We start from the raw sequence: 19447 nt of genomic DNA, 5'->3' as shown, positions 1-19447 counted from the left end.
GTGATGTTATAAAAATGATATGACAACTCTAAATATAAACATATAAAGCAGTCAATTATGGAAAAGCTGCAAAGAGATTTACATTAATTCCACTCTAACTGATGACACTCTCTTGTCTTGCAGAACCTCAGAGAGACAAAGACACCACATCATGTCTCAGCTCCTGCACCCCGCAGCCCAGGAGACCGAGCTAGCATGACCAGTACTGCAGCCAGACCACCGTAACCCCCGGACAGAGGGTATCTGCTGCCTGGCCATAGGCCTGTCTGGCCCTACTGCCTAGACCTCACCCCAGCCTGGCACTACTGCCTAGACCTCACCCCAGCCCGGCCCTACTGCCTAGACCTCACCCCAGCCCTACTGCCTAGACCTCACCCCAGCCCGGCCCTACTGCCTAGACCTCACCCCAGCCCGGCCCTACTGCCTAGACCTCACCCCAGCCCTACTGCCTAGACCTAACCCCAGCCTGGCACTACTGCCTAGACCTCACCCCAGCCCGGCCCTACTGCCTAGACCTCACCCCAGCCTGGCCCTACTGCCTAGACCTCACCCCAGCCTGGCCCTACTGCCTAGACCTCACCCCAGCCTGGCACTACTGCCTAGACCTCACCCCAGCCCGGCCCTACTGCCTAGACCTCACCCCAGCCCTACTGCCTAGACCTCACCCCAGCCCTACTGCCTAGACCTCACCCCAGCCCGGCCCTACTGCCTAGACCTCACCCCAGCCCTACTGCCTAGACCTCACCCCACCCCAGCCCTACTGCCTAGACCTCACCCCAGCCTGGCACTACTGCCTAGACCTCACCCCAGCCTGGCACTACTGCCTAGACCTCACCCCAGCCTGGCACTACTGCCTAGACCTCACCCCAGCCTGGCACTACTGCCTAGACCTCACCCCAGCCTGGCACTACTGCCTAGACCTCACCCCAGCCTGGCACTACTGCCTAGACCTCACCCCAGCCTGGCACTACTGCCTAGACCTCACCCCAGCCCGGCCCTACTGCCTAGACCTCACCCCAGCCCTACTGCCTAGACCTAACCCCAGCCCGGCCCTACTGCCTAGACCTCACCCCACCCCATCCCTACTGCCTAGACCTCACCCCAGCCTGGCACTACTGCCTAGACCTCACCCCAGCCTGGCACTACTGCCTAGACCTCACCCCAGCCCTACTGCCTAGACCTAACCCCACCCCATCCCTACTGCCTAGACCTAACCCCACCCCAGCCCTACTGCCTAGACCTAACCCCACCCCATCCCTACTGCCTAGACCTCACCCCAGCCCTACTGCCTAGACCTAACCCCAGCCCGGCCCTACTGCCTAGACCTCACCCCAGCCCTACTGCCTAGACCTAACCCCACCCCATCCCTACTGCCTAGACCTAACCCCACCCCAGCCCTACTGCCTAGACCTAACCCCGGCCTGGCCCTGCTGCCTAGACCTAACCCCGGCCCGGCCCTACTGCCTAGACCTCACCCCACCCCAGCCCTACTGCCTAGACCTCACCCCAGCCCGGCCCTACTGCCTAGACCTCACCCCAGCCCGGCCCTACTGCCTAGACCTCACCCCAGCCCTACTGCCTAGACCTAACCCCACCCCAGCCCTACTGCCTAGACCTAACCCCACCCCACCCCAGCCCTACTGCCTAGACCTAACCCCCGGCCTGGCCCTGCTGCCTAGACCTAACCCCGGCCCGGCCCTACTGCCTAGACCTCACCCCAGCCCTACTGCCTAGACCTAACCCCACCCCAGCCCTACTGCCTAGACCTCGTGGCCCTGCTCCTGGCCCTGCTCGTGGCCCTGCTCGTGGCCCTGCTCCTGGCCCTGCTCGTGGCCCTGCTCGTGGCCCTGCTCGTGGCCCTGCTCCTGGCCCTGCTCGTGGCCCTGCTCGTGGCCCTGCTCGTGGCCCTGCTCCTGGCCCTGCTCGTGGCTCTGCTCCTGGCCCTGCTCGTGGCCCTGCTCCTGGCCCTGCTCGTGGCCCTGCTCGTGGCCCTGCTCCTGGCCCTGCTCCTGGCCCTGCTCGTGGCCCTGCTCCTGGCCCTGCTCCTGGCCCTGCTCCTGGCCCTGCTCCTGGCCCTGCTGCCTAGACCTAACCCCAGCGTGGCCCTGCTCCTGGCCCTGCTCGTGGCCCTGCTCCTGGCTCTGCTGCCTAGACCTAACCCCAGCCTGGCCCTGCTCGTGGCCCTGCTCGTGGCCCTGCTCCTGGCCCTGCTCGTGGCCCTGCTCCTGGCTCTGCTCGTGGCTCTGCTCCTGGCTCTGCTCGTGGCCCTGCTCCTGGCCCTGCTCGTGGCCCTGCTCGTGGCCCTGCTCCTAACCCTAACCCTAACCCTGCTCCTGGCTCTGCTCGTGGCCCTGCTCGTGGCCCTGCTCGTGGCCCTGCTCCTGGCTCTGCTGGATGGCTGATCTGCCCTCCTCCTCCTGCAGCACCATGGAGGAATGGCAGGAGAAACGAGGCCTACAGACGGTAAGTAGAGAAACCAGACCACCTGGACTGAGTTAGCCTTTATATTCTAATATACCACCTGGACTATGAGTTAGCCTTTATATTCTAATATACCTATTATATACTGTATGGTTACATAAAGACTGTGGGTAGAGAAACCAGACCACCTGCACTATGAGTTAGCCTTTATATTCTAATATAAAAATAAAAGATTAAGATGGCCAGTCTGAGATATGGCTTTTTCTTTGCAACTCTGCCTAGAAGGTCAGCATCCCGGATGCACAACGTGCCATTGGAACACAGGACTGATGGTTGCTGATAATGGGCCTCTGTACGCCTATGTAGATATTCCATTAAAAATCAGCCGTTTCCAGCTACAATAGCCATTTACAACATTAACAATGTCTACACTGTATTTCTGATTAATTTGATGTTATTTTAATCGACAAAAAATTTGCTTTTCTTTTGAAAACAAGGACATTTCTAAGTGACTCCAAACTTTTGAATGGTAGTGTAGGTCTACATACAGACTATGTATAGACTAGAAGCATGTTTTGTCCACTGTGTACAGTGAGGGAGAAAAGTATTTTGATCCCCTGCTGATTTTGTACGTTTGCCCACTGAAGAAATGATCAGTCTATAATTTTAATGGTAGGTTTATTTGAACAGTGAGAGACAGAATAACAACAACAAAATCCAGAAAAATGCATGTCAAAAATGTTATAAATTGATTTGCATTTTAATGAGGGAAATACGTATTTGACCCCCTCTTAATCAGAAAGATTTCTGGCTCCCAGGTGTCTTTTATACAGGTAACGAGCTGAGATTAGGAGCACACTCTTAAAGGGAGTGCTCCTAATCTCAGTTTGTTACCTGTATAAAAGACACCTGTCCACAGAAGCAATCAATCAATCAGATTCCAAACTCTCCACCATGGCAAAGACCAAAGAGCTCTCCAAGGATGTCAGGGACAAGATTGTAGACCTACACAAGGCTGGAATGGGCTACAAGACCATCGCTAAGCAGCTTGGTGAAAAGGTGACAACAGTTGGTGCGATTATTCGCAAATGGAAGAAACACAAAATAACTGTCAATCTCCCTCGGTCTGGGGCTCCATGCAAGATCTCACCTCATGGAGTTGCAATGATCATGAGAACGGTGAGGAATCAGCCCAGAACTACACGGGAGGATCTTGTCAATGATCTCAAGGCAGCTGGGACCATAGTCACCAAGAAAACAATTGGTAACACACTACGCCGTGAAGGACTGAAATCCTGCAGCGCCCGCAAGGTCCCCCTACTCAAGAAAGCACATATACATGACCGTCTGAAGTTTGCCAATGAACATCTGAATGATTCAGAGGAGAACTGGGTGAAAGTGTTGTGGTCAGATGAGACCAAAATGGAGCTCTTTGGCATCAACTCAACTCGCCGTGTTTGGAGGAGGAGGAATGCTGCCTATGACCCCAAGAACACCATCCCCACCGTCAAACATGGAGGTGGAAACATTATGCTTTGGGGGTGTTTTTCTGCTAAGGGGACAGGACAACTTCACCCCATCAAAGGGACGATGGACGGGGCCATGTACTGTCAAATCTTGGGTGAGAACCTCCTTCCCTCAGCCAGGGCATTAAAAATGGGTCGTGGATGGGTATTCCAGCATGACAATGACCCAAAACACACGGCCAAGGCAACGAAGGAGTTGCTCAAGAAGAAGAACATTAAGGTCCTGGAGTGGCCTAGCCAGTCTCCAGACCTTAATCCCATAGAAAATCTGTGGAGGGAGCTGAAGGTTTGAGTTGCCAAACGTCAGCCTCGAAACCTTAATGACTTGGAGAAGATCTGCAAAGAGGAGTGGGACAAAATCCCTCCTGAGATGTGTGCAAACCTGGTGGCCAACTACAAGAAACGTCTGACGTCTGTGATTGCCAACAAGGGTTTTGCCACCAAGTACTAAGTCATGTTTTGCAGAGGGGTCAAATACTTATTTCCCTCATTAAAATGCAAATCAATTTATAACATTTTTGACATGCGTTTTTCTGGATTTTCTTGTTGTTATTCTGTCTCTCACTGTTCAAATAATCCTACCATTAAAATTATAGACTGATCATTTCTTTGTCAGTGGCCAAAATCAGCAGGGGATCAAATACTTTTTTCCCTCACTGTAGGTCTACATATAGACTGTGTATAGACTAGAAGCACATTTGTGTTTGAAGGGAAGAGCTAGTGAACTCAATGTTGTCTGTTTTCATTGGCTAGTTTATTGACCAATGCCGTGTCTCCGTCAGATGAACCTGAGGTCTGTGTTCACACTGGAGCAGCAGCGAGTCCTGGAGAGCTACTATGACAACGGGATGACCAATCAGAGCAAGAGCTGCTTCCAGCTGATCCTTCAGTGTGCTCAGGAGACCAAACTGGACTTCAGCGTGGTGCGGGTATGTAGGGACTTCAGCGTGATGCGGGTATGTAGGGACTTCAGCGTGGTACGTAGGGACTTCAGCGTGGTACGTAGGGACTTCAGCGTGGTATGTAGGGACTTCAGCGTGGTATGTAGGGACTTCAGCGTGGTATGTAGGGACTTCAGCGTGGTGCGGGTATGTAGGGACTTCAGCGTGGTGCGGGTATGTAGGGACTTCAGCGTGGTGCGGGTATGTAGGGACTTCAGCGTGGTGCGGGTACGTAGGGACTTCAGCGTGGTGCGGGTACGTAGGGACTTCAGCGTGGTGCGGGTATGTAGGGACTTCAGCGTGGTGCGGGTACGTAGGGACTTCAGCGTGGTGCGGGTATGTAGGGACTTCAGCGTGGTGCGGGTACGTAGGGACTTCAGCGTGGTGCGGGTACGTAGGGACTTCAGCGTGGTGCGGGTAATACAGGGGTTAACCCTCTAATACAGGGGTTAACCCTCTAATACAGGGGTTAACCCTAACCCTCTAATACAGGGGTTAACCCTAACCCTCTAATACAGGGGTTAACCCTCTAATACAGGGGTTAACCCTAACCCTCTAATACAGGGGTTGACCCTAACCCTCTAATACAGGGGTTAACCCTAACCCTCTAATACAGGGGTTAACCCTCTAATACAGGGGTTAACCCTCTAATACAGGGGTTAACCCTAACCCTCTAATACAGGGGCTAACCCTAACCCTCTAATACAGGGGTTAACCCTCTAATACAGGGGTTAACCCTAACCCTCTAATACAGGGGTTAACCATAATACAGGGGTTATCCCTCTAATACAGGGGTTAACCCTAACCCTCTGATAAAGGGGTTGACCCTAACCCTCTAATACAGGGGTTAACCCTAACCCTCTAATACAGGGGTTAACCCTAACCCTCTAATACAGGGGTTAACCCTAACCCTCTAATACAGGGGCTGACCCTAACCCTCTGATACAGGGGCTAACCCTAACCCTCTAATACAGGGGTTAACCCTAACCCTCTAATACAGGGGCTAACCCTAACCCTCTAATACAGGGGCTAACCCTAACCCTCTAATACAGGGGTTGACCCTAACCCTCTGATACAGGGGTTAACCCTAACCCTCTAATACAGGGGTTAACCCTAACCCTCTAATACAGGGGTTAACCCTAACCCTCTAATACAGGGGTTAACCCTAACCCTCTAATACAGGGGCTAACCCTAACCCTCTAATACAGGGGTTAACCCTAACCCTCTAATACAGGGGTTGACCCTAACCCTCTAATACAGGGGTTAACCCTAACCCTCTAATACAGGGGTTAACCCTAACCCTCTAATACAGGGGTTAACCCTAACCCTCTAATACAGGGGCTAACCCTAACCCTCTAATACAGGGGCTAACCCTAACCCTCTAATACAGGGGCTAACCCTAACCCTCTAATACAGGGGTTATCCCTCTAATACAGGGGTTAACCCTAACCCTCTAATACAGGGGTTAACCCTCTAATACAGGGGTTAACCCTCTGATACAGGGGCTAACCCTAACCCTCTAATACAGGGGTTGACCCTAACCCTCTAATACAGGGGTTAACCCTAACCCTCTAATACAGGGGTTAACCCTCTAATACAGGGGTTAACCCTCTGATACAGGGGTTAACCCTAACCCTCTAATACAGGGGTTGACCCTAACCCTCTAATACAGGGGTTAACCCTAACCCTCTAATACAGGGGCTAACCCTAACCCTCTAATACAGGGGTTAACCCTAACCCTCTAATACAGGGGTTAACCCTAACCCTCTAATACAGGGGTTAACCCTAACCCTCTAATACAGGGGCTAACCCTAACCCTCTAATACAGGGGCTAACCCTAACCCTCTGATACAGGGGTTAACCCTAACCCTCTAATACAGGGGTTGACCCTAACCCTCTAATACAGGGGTTAACCCTAACCCTCTAATACAGGGGTTAACCCTAACCCTCTAATACAGGGGCTAACCCTAACCCTCTAATACAGGGGCTAACCCTAACCCTCTGATACAGGGGTTAACCCTAACCCTCTAATATAGGGGTTAACCCTAACCCTATAATACAGGGGTTAACCCTCTAATACAGGGGTTGACCCTAACCCTCTGATACAGGGGTTAACCCTCTAATACAGGGGTTAACCCTAACCCTCTAATACAGGGGTTAACCCTAACCCTCTAATACAGGGGTTAACCCTCTAATACAGGGGTTAACCCTAACCCTCTAATACAGGGGTTAACCCTAACCCTCTAATACAGGGGTTAACCCTAACCCTCTAATACAGGGGTTGACCCTAACCCTCTAATACAGGGGTTAACCCTAACCCTCTAATACAGGGGTTAACCCTAACCCTCTAATACAGGGGCTAACCCTAACCCTCTAATACAGGGGCTAACCCTAACCCTCTAATACAGGGGCTAACCCTAACCCTCTAATACAGGGGCTAACCCTAACCCTCTAATACAGGGGTTAACCCTAACCCTCTAATACAGGGGTTAACCCTAACCCTCTAATACAGGGGCTAACCCTAACTCTCTAATACAGGGGTTAACCCTCTAATACAGGGGTTAACCCTAACCCTCTGATACAGGGGTTAACCCTAACCCTCTAATACAGGGGTTAACCCTAACCCTCTAATACAGGGGTTAACCCTAACCCTCTGATACAGGGGTTAACCCTCTAATACAGGGGTTAACCCTCTAATACAGGGGTTAACCCTCTGATACAGGGGTTAACCCTAACCCTCTGATACAGGGGTTAACCCTAACCCTCTAATCTGGGGTTAACCCTAACCCTCTAATACAGGGGTTAACCCTAACCCTCTGATACAGGGGTTAACCCTCTAATACAGGGGTTATCCCTCTAATACAGGGGTTAACCCTAACCCTCTGATAAAGGGGTTGACCCTAACCCTCTAATACAGGGGTTAACCCTAACCCTCTAATACAGGGGTTAACCCTAACCCTCTAATACAGGGGTTAACCCTAACCCTCTAATACAGGGGCTAACCCTAACCCTCTAATACAGGGGTTGACCCTAACCCTCTGATACAGGGGCTAACCCTAACCCTCTAATACAGGGGTTAACCCTAACCCTCTAATACAGGGGCTAACCCTAACCCTCTAATACAGGGGCTAACCCTAACCCTCTAATACAGGGGTTGACCCTAACCCTCTGATACAGGGGTTAACCCTAACCCTCTAATACAGGGGTTAACCCTAACCCTCTAATACAGGGGTTAACCCTAACCCTCTAATACAGGGGTTAACCCTAACCCTCTAATACAGGGGCTAACCCTAACCCTCTAATACAGGGGTTGACCCTAACCCTCTAATACAGGGGTTAACCCTAACCCTCTAATACAGGGGTTAACCCTAACCCTCTAATACAGGGGCTAACCCTAACCCTCTAATACAGGGGCTAACCCTAACCCTCTAATACAGGGGCTAACCCTAACCCTCTAATACAGGGGCTAACCCTAACCCTCTAATACAGGGGCTAACCCTAACCCTCTAATACAGGGGTTAACCCTAACCCTCTAATACAGGGGTTGACCCTAACCCTCTAATACAGGGGTTAACCCTAACCCTCTAATACAGGGGTTAACCCTAACCCTCTAATACAGGGGCTAACCCTAACCCTCTAATACAGGGGTTAACCCTAACCCTCTAATACAGGGGCTAACCCTAACCCTCTAATACAGGGGCTAACCCTAACCCTCTAATACAGGGGCTAACCCTAACCCTCTAATACAGGGGCTAACCCTAACCCTCTGATACAGGGGTTAACCCTAACCCTCTAATACAGGGGTTGACCCTAACCCTCTAATACAGGGGTTGACCCTAACCCTCTAATACAGGGGTTAACCCTAACCCTCTAATACAGGGGTTAACCCTAACCCTCTAATACAGGGGTTAACCCTAACCCTCTAATACAGGGGTTAACCCTCTAATACAGGGGTTAACCCTAACCCTATAATACAGGGGTTAACCCTCTAATACAGGGGTTGACCCTAACCCTCTGATACAGGGGTTAACCCTCTAATACAGGGGTTAACCCTAACCCTATAATACAGGGGTTAACCCTCTAATACAGGGGTTGACCCTAACCCTCTGATACAGGGGTTAACCCTCTAATACAGGGGTTGACCCTAACCCTCTGATACAGGGGTTAACCCTCTAATACAGGGGTTAACCCTAACCCTCTAATACAGGGGTTAACCCTCTAATACAGGGGTTAACCCTAACCCTCTAATACAGGGGTTAACCCTAACCCTCTAATACAGGGGTTAACCCTAACCCTCTAATACAGGGGTTGACCCTAACCCTCTAATACAGGGGTTAACCCTAACCCTCTAATACAGGGGTTAACCCTAACCCTCTAATACAGGGGCTAACCCTAACCCTCTAATACAGGGGCTAACCCTAACCCTCTAATACAGGGGCTAACCCTAACCCTCTAATACAGGGGCTAACCCTAACCCTCTAATACAGGGGCTAACCCTAACCCTCTAATACAGGGGTTAACCCTAACCCTCTAATACAGGGGCTAACCCTAACCCTCTAATACAGGGGCTAACCCTAACCCTCTAATACAGGGGCTAACCCTAACCCTCTAATACAGGGGCTAACCCTAACCCTCTAATACAGGGGTTAACCCTAACCCTCTAATACAGGGGTTAACCCTAACCCTCTAATACAGGGGCTAACCCTAACTCTCTAATACAGGGGTTAACCCTCTAATACAGGGGTTAACCCTAACCCTCTGATACAGGGGTTAACCCTAACCCTCTAATACAGGGGTTAACCCTAACCCTCTAATACAGGGGTTAACCCTAACCCTCTGATACAGGGGTTAACCCTCTAATACAGGGGTTAACCCTCTAATACAGGGGTTAACCCTAACCCTCTGATACAGGGGTTAACCCTAACCCTCTAATACAGGGGTTAACCCTAACCCTCTGATACAGGGGTTAACCCTCTAATACAGGGGTTAACCCTCTAATACAGGGGCTAACCCTAACCCTCTAATACAGGGGTTAACCCTAACCCTCTAATACAGGGCCTAACCCTAACCCTCTAATACAGGGGTTAACCCTAACCCTCTAATACAGGGGTTAACCCTAACCCTCTAATACAGGGGCTAACCCTAACCCTCTAATACAGGGGTTAACCCTAACCCTCTAATACAGGGCCTAACCCTAACCCTCTAATACAGGGGTTAACCCTAACCCTCTAATACAGGGGTTAACCCTCTGATACAGGGGTTCCCAAACTTTTTTGGCCCATGACCTAATTTTGATATCTGTAAATTATTGCGACCCCAACCATGTAAAAAATTTTTTTTGTAATTAACAGCCAATGTTTACTTTTTTATTTGGGACTATGACAGTCAATAAAAAAACATTCTAACACTATTTATGATTGTCTTCTCAACACACCACTACATACTTTTAATGTAGGTCTATGACAGTCAATTTCAAACTAGTCTGACATAATATTTCTTATCTCACCACCACTAATGAGATTGGTGCTTGATGCATGTCGCATCGGAGCTTCTCAAAGTCAGGGGGCGTGGTCGACAGTGAGCATCACATCCAACCTGGATCGATATTTGGTTTTAATGCAGACGAGAGCACTGAATCTAGCTTCACACAGATATGAGCTGGCAAAAGGTACCATGAGTTTTATGGTGCGTTCAAGACAACTGGGAACTCTGAAGAATACGAGGTCAAATCATGACGTCAGTGATCTTCAGGTCAGAAAGTCAGAGCTCTAGAAAGAGGCCAGAGTTCCCGAGTTGGATTTTCCGAGTTGGATGACCGTTCAAAACGATTTTTCTCAGTCGGCGTTCGTTTTTTTCTAAGTAACCAGTGGTTTTGAACACACTGAAATCGGAAGACAGAGATTTTCGAGTTCCCAGTTCCGAGATACCAGTTGTTTTGAACGCGGCATTAATGCTCAGAGGCAGGGTATTCTGTTTGAGTCAGGAACCAAAACTCCTCAATAGTGACCCATGAATGCATTTGGCCGTCACATGGGCGCTTGATCAGCTGTTTGATTTCCCTTACCAGCATGCCAACTGAGCCAGGATCACAGTCAAACGGATTGGGAAGTAGGTCCCAAAGTGCTCTTCCAAGCGTTGGAGGTGAGCAGTCATCACTCATGTGGGACACTTACTGATGTTGTTTTCTGTTAGAAACATTCACAGCCGAGGAAGGGGGCATAATTCGCTTTTGAAAGACTCTCTCCAATAAGAATTATTTCCTCTGAATCCACTGATTCGGTCACTCATCTGTAGAATGTTTTTGTATTTCCCCTGCATGCTTGCATTCAGTTCGTTCAGTTTCCAAATATGCTACATAGGCAAGGAGACTTATTTTTTTTTCATTACAAAGGAAGTCAAGCAAGTCTGTTTTTTAAACTTACATTGTGACAACAGTTCCTCTCTCAATGCGAAAAATCTTTCTAACACCCCCTCGATAAATAGAACATTGTCATGCTCTGATCCCATTGTCACGAACAGAAGAGGACCCAAGAGCGCAAGTTCAAATTCAGAGTTCTTTATTCAAGGTTACAGGCGGGAAGAGGAGTCCCAGGGGTGTCAGGGGTCTTTCAGGATCCTCCTGTGGGTACCTGTGCTCCGGGGGTCACCAAATGTCCGGGGGTGTCCAGTCCAAGTGCTTAGTGTGTGTGTTCCCCAGTGATGGAGCGGCGTATCGGGCTGAGGGTGGTGAAACGTCTGGGCACGCTCATCTGGTGGTCGGAGACCGGAGGGGCTGAAGATCGGAGAGTAGTCGAGGTCCAGAAGGCAGGTTGGGATAGACGGGGCAGTAGAACAAGGAGGCAGTCAAGAAAGGATCGGTATCACAAACAGGAGTCAGAGCGCAGACAGGCAGGTTACTGGTCCGGGTTTGAAGACGATCTGACAGGGCTTGGCTGAAAACCAGGGCTTGATATACTGGGAGAGGTAGTGGGGAAATGCAGTTCAGCTGGCAGAGTAATTAGAACAGAGTGAGGCAAGGTGAGGATGGTGAGTGGGAAATGCAGTGCAGCTGGCCAGGTAACAAGAGCAGAGCAGGGCAGGTGGAGCTAGTTAGGCTGAGTAGAGAGAGGGAGGTGAGCAGAGTGGAAGATAATTGAATGCAATTAATGTTGCTACCAGGGAGAGAGAGTGCTCATGACAGGACCCCCCCTCCAAGGGACGGCCCCAGAAGTCCCAAGAACAACATCATGCCGGGAGGGTGGAGGGGAGCAGGCGGCGGGTCAGAACTCCTCCGAGCGGTCCGAGTGAATCTCCTCATCCTCAGAAGGAGCTGGAGGGTCACGGTCGGGAGACAGGACAGGCACTGAGACAGGAGCAGGGCGGGCCGGACGGCTAGGAACCCCTCTTGGACGGCCCCTACGGATTGCAGGCTGATCAGGATGTAGTCGGTGGAAGTCAGTGATAAGGGTCCGGTCCACTATCCTCCTGGCCGGGATCCAGGTCCTCTCCTCTGGACCATATCCCTCCCAATCAACGAGGTACTGGAGACCCCTACCCCTTCGCCTAGAGCGGAGCAGCCGCCGGACGGTGAAGACAGGACCGCCATCTACGAGGCGCGGAGGAGGTGGCGCCGGAGCTGCAGGGACCAGGGGACTTTCATGGACCGGCTTGACCTTGGAGACGTGGAAGGTGGGGTGGACCCGCATGGAAGCGGGCAACTGAAGTCGGACCGCCGTTGGACTGATGACTTTCTGCACAGGAAAAGGACCAATGAAGCGAGGGGCCAGCTTTCGTGATACAACCCGCAGCGGCAGATCCCGGGCAGACAGCCAGACCTTCTGACCAACCCGGTAAGTAGGTGCTGGGGTCCTCCGTCGGTTGGCACCGACGGCGTAGCTGGTTCCAGACTTCAGGAGCACAGTGCGAGCCTGGGCCCAGAGTGCGGCGGCAGCGGCGGGCATACGCAAGAGCAGACGGACAGGTGGCATCCGCCTCCTGGCTGGCAAACAGTGGAGGTTGATACCCGTAGACACACTGAAAGGGGGAGAGCCCGGTGGAGGAACTGGTGAGTGAATTATGGGCATATTCCACCCAGAGCAGGTGTTGAGCCCAGGCCCGGGGATTTTGGGAAGCCACACACCTCAGTGCCTTCTCCAGCTCCTGGTTCATGCGTTCAGTCTGGCCGTTTGACTGCGGGTGGAATCCAGACGATAGGCTGGCGGTGGCCCCAAGGAGATGACAGAACTCCTTCCAAAAGGTTGCTGAGAATTGCGGGCCCCGGTCTGACACTATATCCTGGGGTAGGCCATGGATACGAAACACATGTTCCAGGACCACCTGGGAGGTCTCTTTAGCAGAGGGTAGTTTGGGAAGGGGCACGAAGTGGGTCATCTTACTAAAGCGGTCAACAATGGTAAGGATGACTGTGTGTCCGTCAGAGGGCGGAAGGCCCGTAACAAAGTCCAGTGAAACGTGGGACCAGGGCCTCTTGGGTATGAGTAGGGGTTGCAGCAACCCAGCAGGAGGCTGGTTGGGAGTCTTGTTTCGGTTACAAGTGGGACAAGCTCGGATGAATTCTCGGACATCCCGTCTCATCCCCCGCCACCAGAACCGCTGGCGGACCAGATGAAGGGTGCGAGTGATGCCGGGATGACAGGCCAGACGGGATTCGTGCCCCCCACTGAATCACAGGTGACCTGAGATTTGCTGGAACAAACAGACGGTTGGGGGCGCTGGTGCTTGGACCTGGCTGGTCCCGAAGAGCCTCCATGACCTGCTTCTCGATCTCCCAGGTGAGGGCCGCTACGACCAAGTGGCTGGGAAGAATGGGAGCTGTCATGGCGGTGGTCTCGTCCTTCTGAAACATCCGGGAAAGAGCATCAGGTTTGATGTTGCGAGATCCCGGGCGGTAGGAGAGCGTGAAATTGAAGCGCGTAAAGAACAGAGACCACCGCTGTTGACGGGAGTTCAGCCTCCTGGCTGTTTGGATATACTCCAGGTTCTTGTGGTCTGTCCACACTACGAATGGTTCCTTTGACCCCTCTAACCAGTGCCGCCATTCTTCAAGGGGCGAGCTTGACAGCCAACAGCTCGCGGTTCCCAATGTCGTAGTTGCATTCGGCAGGGGTTAGCCGACGGGAGTAGAAGGCACAGGGGTGCATCTTGCCATCCTCAGCTGCTCTTTGAGAAAGCACTGCACCCACTCCCACGTCCGAAGCATCTACCTCCACCACAAACTGCCTTGCTGCATCTGGCATCTGGAGGATGGGAGCAGAAGTGAAACATGTCTTGAGGATATTGAAGGCCTTATCAGCAGCTGATGTCCATTGGTACGGTTGTTTAGTGCTGGTTAGCGCCGTGAGGGGTGCAGCCACTGTGCTATAGTTTCTGATGAATCTCCTATAAAAGTTGGCAAAGCCCAGGAACTGTTGCAACTTCTTCCGAGACTCAGGAACTGGCCAGGAAGTGACAGCCGACACCTTCGTGAGATCCATCTGAATGCTGCCCTCGGTCACCACATACCCCAGGAATGAAACGGTCTTGGCATGGAACTCGCACTTCTCTGCCTTCACGAAAAGAGAGTTCTCCAGCAGGCGGCGCAGGACCAACCGGACGTGGTGCGTGTGTTCTGACAGAGTCTTTGAGAATATTAAAATATCGTCAAGGTACACAAATACGAACGTATTTAGCATGTCCCTGAGGATATCATTCACTAGGGCTTGAAAAACTGCTGGGGCATTGGTGAGGCCGAAGGGCATGACGAGATATTCATAGTGGCCGGTTGGTGTGTTGAACGCTGTCTTCCATTCGTCTCCCTCCCTCATCCGCACCAGATGGTAGGCATTGCGAAGGTCCAGCTTAGTGAATACAGTGGCTCCCTGCAGCAGTTCGAAGGCAGACGAAAGTAAGGGCAGTGGGTAGCGATTCTTAACCGTGATGTCGTTCAGACCCCGGTAATCTATGCATGGACGAAGAGAACCGTCCTTCTTGCCGACAAAGAAGAATCCCGCTCCTGCGGGGGAAGACGACGGTCTAATTATCCCGGAGGCAAGAGAGTCATTAATGTAGTCCTCCATGGCCTTTCTTTCCGGGGGCTGACAGTGAATACAGACGACCCTTGGGAGGTGCTGTGCCAGGCAGGAGATCAATCGCGCAGTCATAGGGTCTGTGTGGGGGTAGAGATGTCGCCTTGGATTTGTTGAACACCTCTTTCAGGCTGTGGTAACAGGCCGGAACATTGGATATGTCGGAGGTAGCGCTAGATCCTTCCCGGTGAACGGGCAGGGTGGCCCCCCTTAAACAGGTCTGGTGACAACTCCTTCCCCACTCACGGACTGTTCCTGTCTCCCAGTCGATGTGGGGGTTGTGCTGACGGAGCCACGGGTATCCAAGAATGAGTGGTTGGCCAGGTGAGTGTAGGAGGTGAAACTGGATGGACTCCTGGTGGTTTCCTGACAGCAGGATTGTCACAGGGGCGGAGATATGAGTGACAGTGCCAAGATGATGCCCATCCAGGGCTCGTGCAGGAATGGGTTGTGTCAGTTGATGATGGTTCACGCCCAGTTGCTGTGCAAGCTCAGGGTCCATGATGTTTGCTTCGGCTCCGGAATCCACAAGGGCGGCCAATGTATGAGTCTTGTCAGAAAGCTGAAGGCGGAGATGAAGCAGGGTCTTTCGGATGGAGGGAGACTGAAGGCTTGTTGAGCTCACCCGGATCTCCCCTACACCTGGTGAGCTGCGGCTTTTGCCGGACAAGTAGCGACACGGTGATTCTCGCCACCACAGTAGAGGCAAAGGTTGGAGCTTAGACGGCGCCGACGCTCCTCGGGAGTCAGAGAGGCACGGCCAATCTCCATGGGCTCAGGCTGATTGAGTTGGCTATGGGACTTGACAGGCAGGGGCTGGACAGAAGCGGTATCGACCCGAGTACGGATGGCAGGTTGACTGAGACGGCCCTTCTCCCTCCTCCCGGGTCTGTATACGGCGGTCAATGCGAACGGCAAGGTCAATGGCGGCATCAAGCGTTGAGGGCGGGTCATGGGAAACAAGCTCGTCCTTGATATAGTCCGCCAGGCTATGGAGGAAGGCTTGCACCAGTGCCTCTGGGTTAAACGAGCTTTGACTGGCCAGGGTACGAAAGTCAATGGAGAAGTCTGCCACTGTCCGATTGCCCTGACGGATGGTGAGCAGAGCTTGTGACGCTTCGGCTGTTGGCGAGCCTAGGTCAAAGACCTTTAACATCTCCTCCTCAAAGGCACTGAAGGAGGCACAGGCTGGGGTTTGCCGGTCGAATTCCGCCGTTCCCCACAACCGAGCTCGACCGGTGAGATGTGTGATGACATACCCCACCTTGGCTCCCTCTGTTGAGAAAGTCCTGGGCTGTAGTGCAAACTGGATTCGGCAGCTGCTCAAGAATGGTCTTACTTGCTTCTGGTTGCCATCAAAACGTTCCGGGTTTCCAATCCTTGGTTCAGGAGCGTGGGGATCTGGTGGCAGCACTGCCGGGCCTGCAGCATGGGGACCTCCAGCGGAGGGATGAAGGAGTATCGGTGGTACAGGAACAAAAGGACCAGGGGGGGGTGCAGGTGGAGTAGCCGGGCTTGAGAGTAGTTGCAGGGCTTGGGCTAGCTGTTGTTGCTGCAGTTGGAACTGTTGTTGCTGCTGGTTGAATAGCTGGAGAAGGGAAGCGATGTCGCCAGCCATCCGATTTATGTCTCCCTCAGAGCGTTCCAGTCGCTGTAGGGCAGTCCTCTCTGGCTCTTCCTCCATCGTGGTCAGGGAGTGCGCTGGGTCCATGATGGTCAGATCGTTCTGTCACGAACAGAAGAGGACCCAAGAGCGCAAGTTCAAATTCAGAGTTCTTTATTCAAGGTTACAGGCGGGAAGAGGAGTCCCAGGGGTGTCAGGGGTCTTTCAGGATCCTCCTGTGGGTACCTGTGCTCGGGGGTCACCAAATGTCCGGGGGTGTCCAGTCCAAGTGCTTAGTGTGTGTGTTCCCCAGTGATGGAGCGGCGTATCGGGCTGAGGGTGGTGAAACGTCTGGGCACGCTCATCTGGTGGTCGGAGACCGGAGGGGCTGAAGATCGGAGAGTAGTCGAGGTCCAGAAGGCAGGTTGGGATAGACGGGGCAGTAGAACAAGGAGGCAGTCAAGAAAGGATCGGTATCACAAACAGGAGTCAGAGCGCAGACAGGCAGGTTACTGGTCCGGGTTTGAAGACGATCTGACAGGGCTTGGCTGAAAACCAGGGCTTGATATACTGGGAGAGGTAGTGGGGAAATGCAGTTCAGCTGGCAGAGTAATTAGAACAGAGTGAGGCAAGGTGAGGATGGTGAGTGGGAAATGCAGTGCAGCTGGCCAGGTAACAAGAGCAGAGCAGGGCAGGTGGAGCTAGTTAGGCTGAGTAGAGAGAGGGAGGTGAGCAGAGTGGAAGATAATTGAATGCAATTAATGTTGCTACCAGGGAGAGAGAGTGCTCATGACACCCATATCTCCGTGTAGTTTTGCCAACAGGCGTATGCGCAGTGGATGTGGTGTGATGTAGTTTACAGTCTAAGTTACCTGCTGCAGTATATCTCCTAGTTCTGTGCTCAGCTTTATCATACTGTCTCTGGTATTAAAGGGTCGTGACATGACTTTCATTATTGTGATGACTATTATTTATCAAATAATTACCTACTATGTTTAATTGTTACTAGATTAAATTAACTAATTAGGAATTTGGGGCACCACAGGAAAAGTTGTTTAACGAGTTACCATTTCCCAAATTAACTCTAAAGATATCTAGATATCTCTTATCATTTAACAGTCATTTATTAATAATGTACCTCATCAGTCTCATTCTGAAAGTCGTAGACTCTTTAAGTCTGCACGAACCCGGGTCTTACTGATCATTTAATTATTTATTAGTAATTAAAAATGATAACACAAGATCCAAACACATAGACTGTATAGGTAGGGATTAGACATTTTACAATGAAAACGGGTCCCTAGCGGACTAACACAATATGACACTTGGAGAGAGGGAGAGAGGGAGAGAAGGAGGGGGAGAGAGGGGGGGAGGGGGGAGAGAGGGGGGAGGGGGGAGAGAGGGGGGAGGGGGAGGGAGAGGGAGGGAGGGAGAGAAGGGGGGAGGGAGGGAGGGTGGGAGAGAGAGAGGGAGGGAGAGAAGGGGGAGGGAGAGAGAGAGGCAGGGAGAGGAGGGGGGAGGGAGAGAAGGAGGGAGGGGGGAGAGAGAGAGAGAGGGGGTGGGAGGGAGGGAGGGGGAGAGAGAGAGGGAGGGAGAGAAGGGGGAGGGAGGGAGGGAGGGAGGGAGAGAAGGAGGGAGAGGGGGAGGGAGAGGGGGAGAGAGCGCTTTTGGTCTTTTTTTTAATGGTACATTAGAGGGAGAGAGGGGGGAGGGAGAGAAGGGGGGAGGGAGGGAGGGAGGGAGGGAGAGAAGGAGGGAGGGAGAGAGGGGGGAGAGAGGAGGGGAGAGAGGGAGAGGGAGGGAGGGAGGGAGGGAGAGAAGGGGGAGGGAGGGAGGGAGAGAAGGAGGGAGAGGGAGGGAGGGAGAGGGAGAGAAGGAGGGAGAGGGGGAGAGAGCGCTTTTGGTCTTTTTTTTTAATGGTACATTAGAGGGAGAGAGGGGGGAGGGAGAGGGAGGAGGGGGGAGGGAGGGAGAGAGGGAGAGAAGGAGGGGGGGAGGGAGAGAGGGGGAGGGAGAGAAGGAGGGAGGGAGGGAGAGGGGGAGAGAGCGCTTTTGGTCTTTTTTTAATGGTACATCCTCATTTCATTAAAACCTCACCCCCCCCACCCCCTAAAATAAAAAATAACCAATATCCCCTGGACTGCATACTCACCTTTCCCTCTACCCCACGATACAAAAACAACACCACACATCACAATAACCCAAACCTCACCACTTCTACAACCGGATATCCAGACCATCTTCCCCAGCTATACAGACAGCCCCCCCAACACACCATATCTCTTGAAACATCTCCACACTTTTTATCATTTTATAGAAACCAAATTCCACCCTAAGGTGCGCAGAGACCATCCCATTAAATAATAAAGGGTCTGTTATCCCCCCACCTTTGACCCTGTTCCTCCTTGTTAGCCAAATAGCCAACTTTGCCTGAGCAAACAGAAAATTCAACAACACACATTTAGCCTTTTCCTTATTTGAATACCTGTACCCCATTATTTTTTTTAAATTGTATTTTAAATTTTATTTCACCTTTTTATTTAACCAGGTAAGCCAGTTGAGAACAAGTTCTCATTTACAACTGCGACCTGGCCAAGATAAAGCAAAGCAGTGCGATAAAAACAACAACACAGAGTTACATATGGGGTAAACAAAACATAGTCAAAAATACAACAGAAAATATATATACAGTGTGTGCAAATGTAGTAAGTTATGGAGGTAAGGCAATAAATAGGCCATAGTGCAAAATAATTACAATTAGTATTAACACTGTAATGATAGATGTGCAAGAGATGATGTGCAAATAGAGATACTGGGGTGCAAATTAGCAAAATAAAGAACAATATAGGGATGAGGTAGTTGGGTGGGCTAATTTCAGATGGGCTGTGTACA

At 51.7% G+C, this 19447-nt stretch overlaps 1 protein-coding gene across 2 annotated transcripts in view; it reads left to right on the top strand.

Moving 5' to 3' along the window:
• The first annotated feature begins 2006 nt into the window (after positions 1-2006).
• The window catches only part of hdx (highly divergent homeobox), a 43316-nt gene continuing 25875 nt past the window's right edge, over positions 2007-19447 (top strand). For both annotated transcript variants that reach the window (XM_041872902.2, XM_041872901.2), the window contains exons 1-2: positions 2007-2463; positions 4730-4876. In XM_041872902.2, coding sequence (XP_041728836.1) covers positions 2395-2463; positions 4730-4876 — 216 coding nt within the window. In that variant the 5' untranslated portion in view covers positions 2007-2394. The remainder of the gene's footprint in view (positions 2464-4729; positions 4877-19447) is intronic.

This window comes from Coregonus clupeaformis, unplaced genomic scaffold (assembly GCF_020615455.1).
Source record: "Coregonus clupeaformis isolate EN_2021a unplaced genomic scaffold, ASM2061545v1 scaf0832, whole genome shotgun sequence".
In the NCBI taxonomy this organism is placed as follows: Eukaryota; Metazoa; Chordata; class Actinopteri; order Salmoniformes; family Salmonidae; genus Coregonus; species Coregonus clupeaformis.
This window is presented reverse-complemented; position numbering and strand designations above follow the sequence as displayed.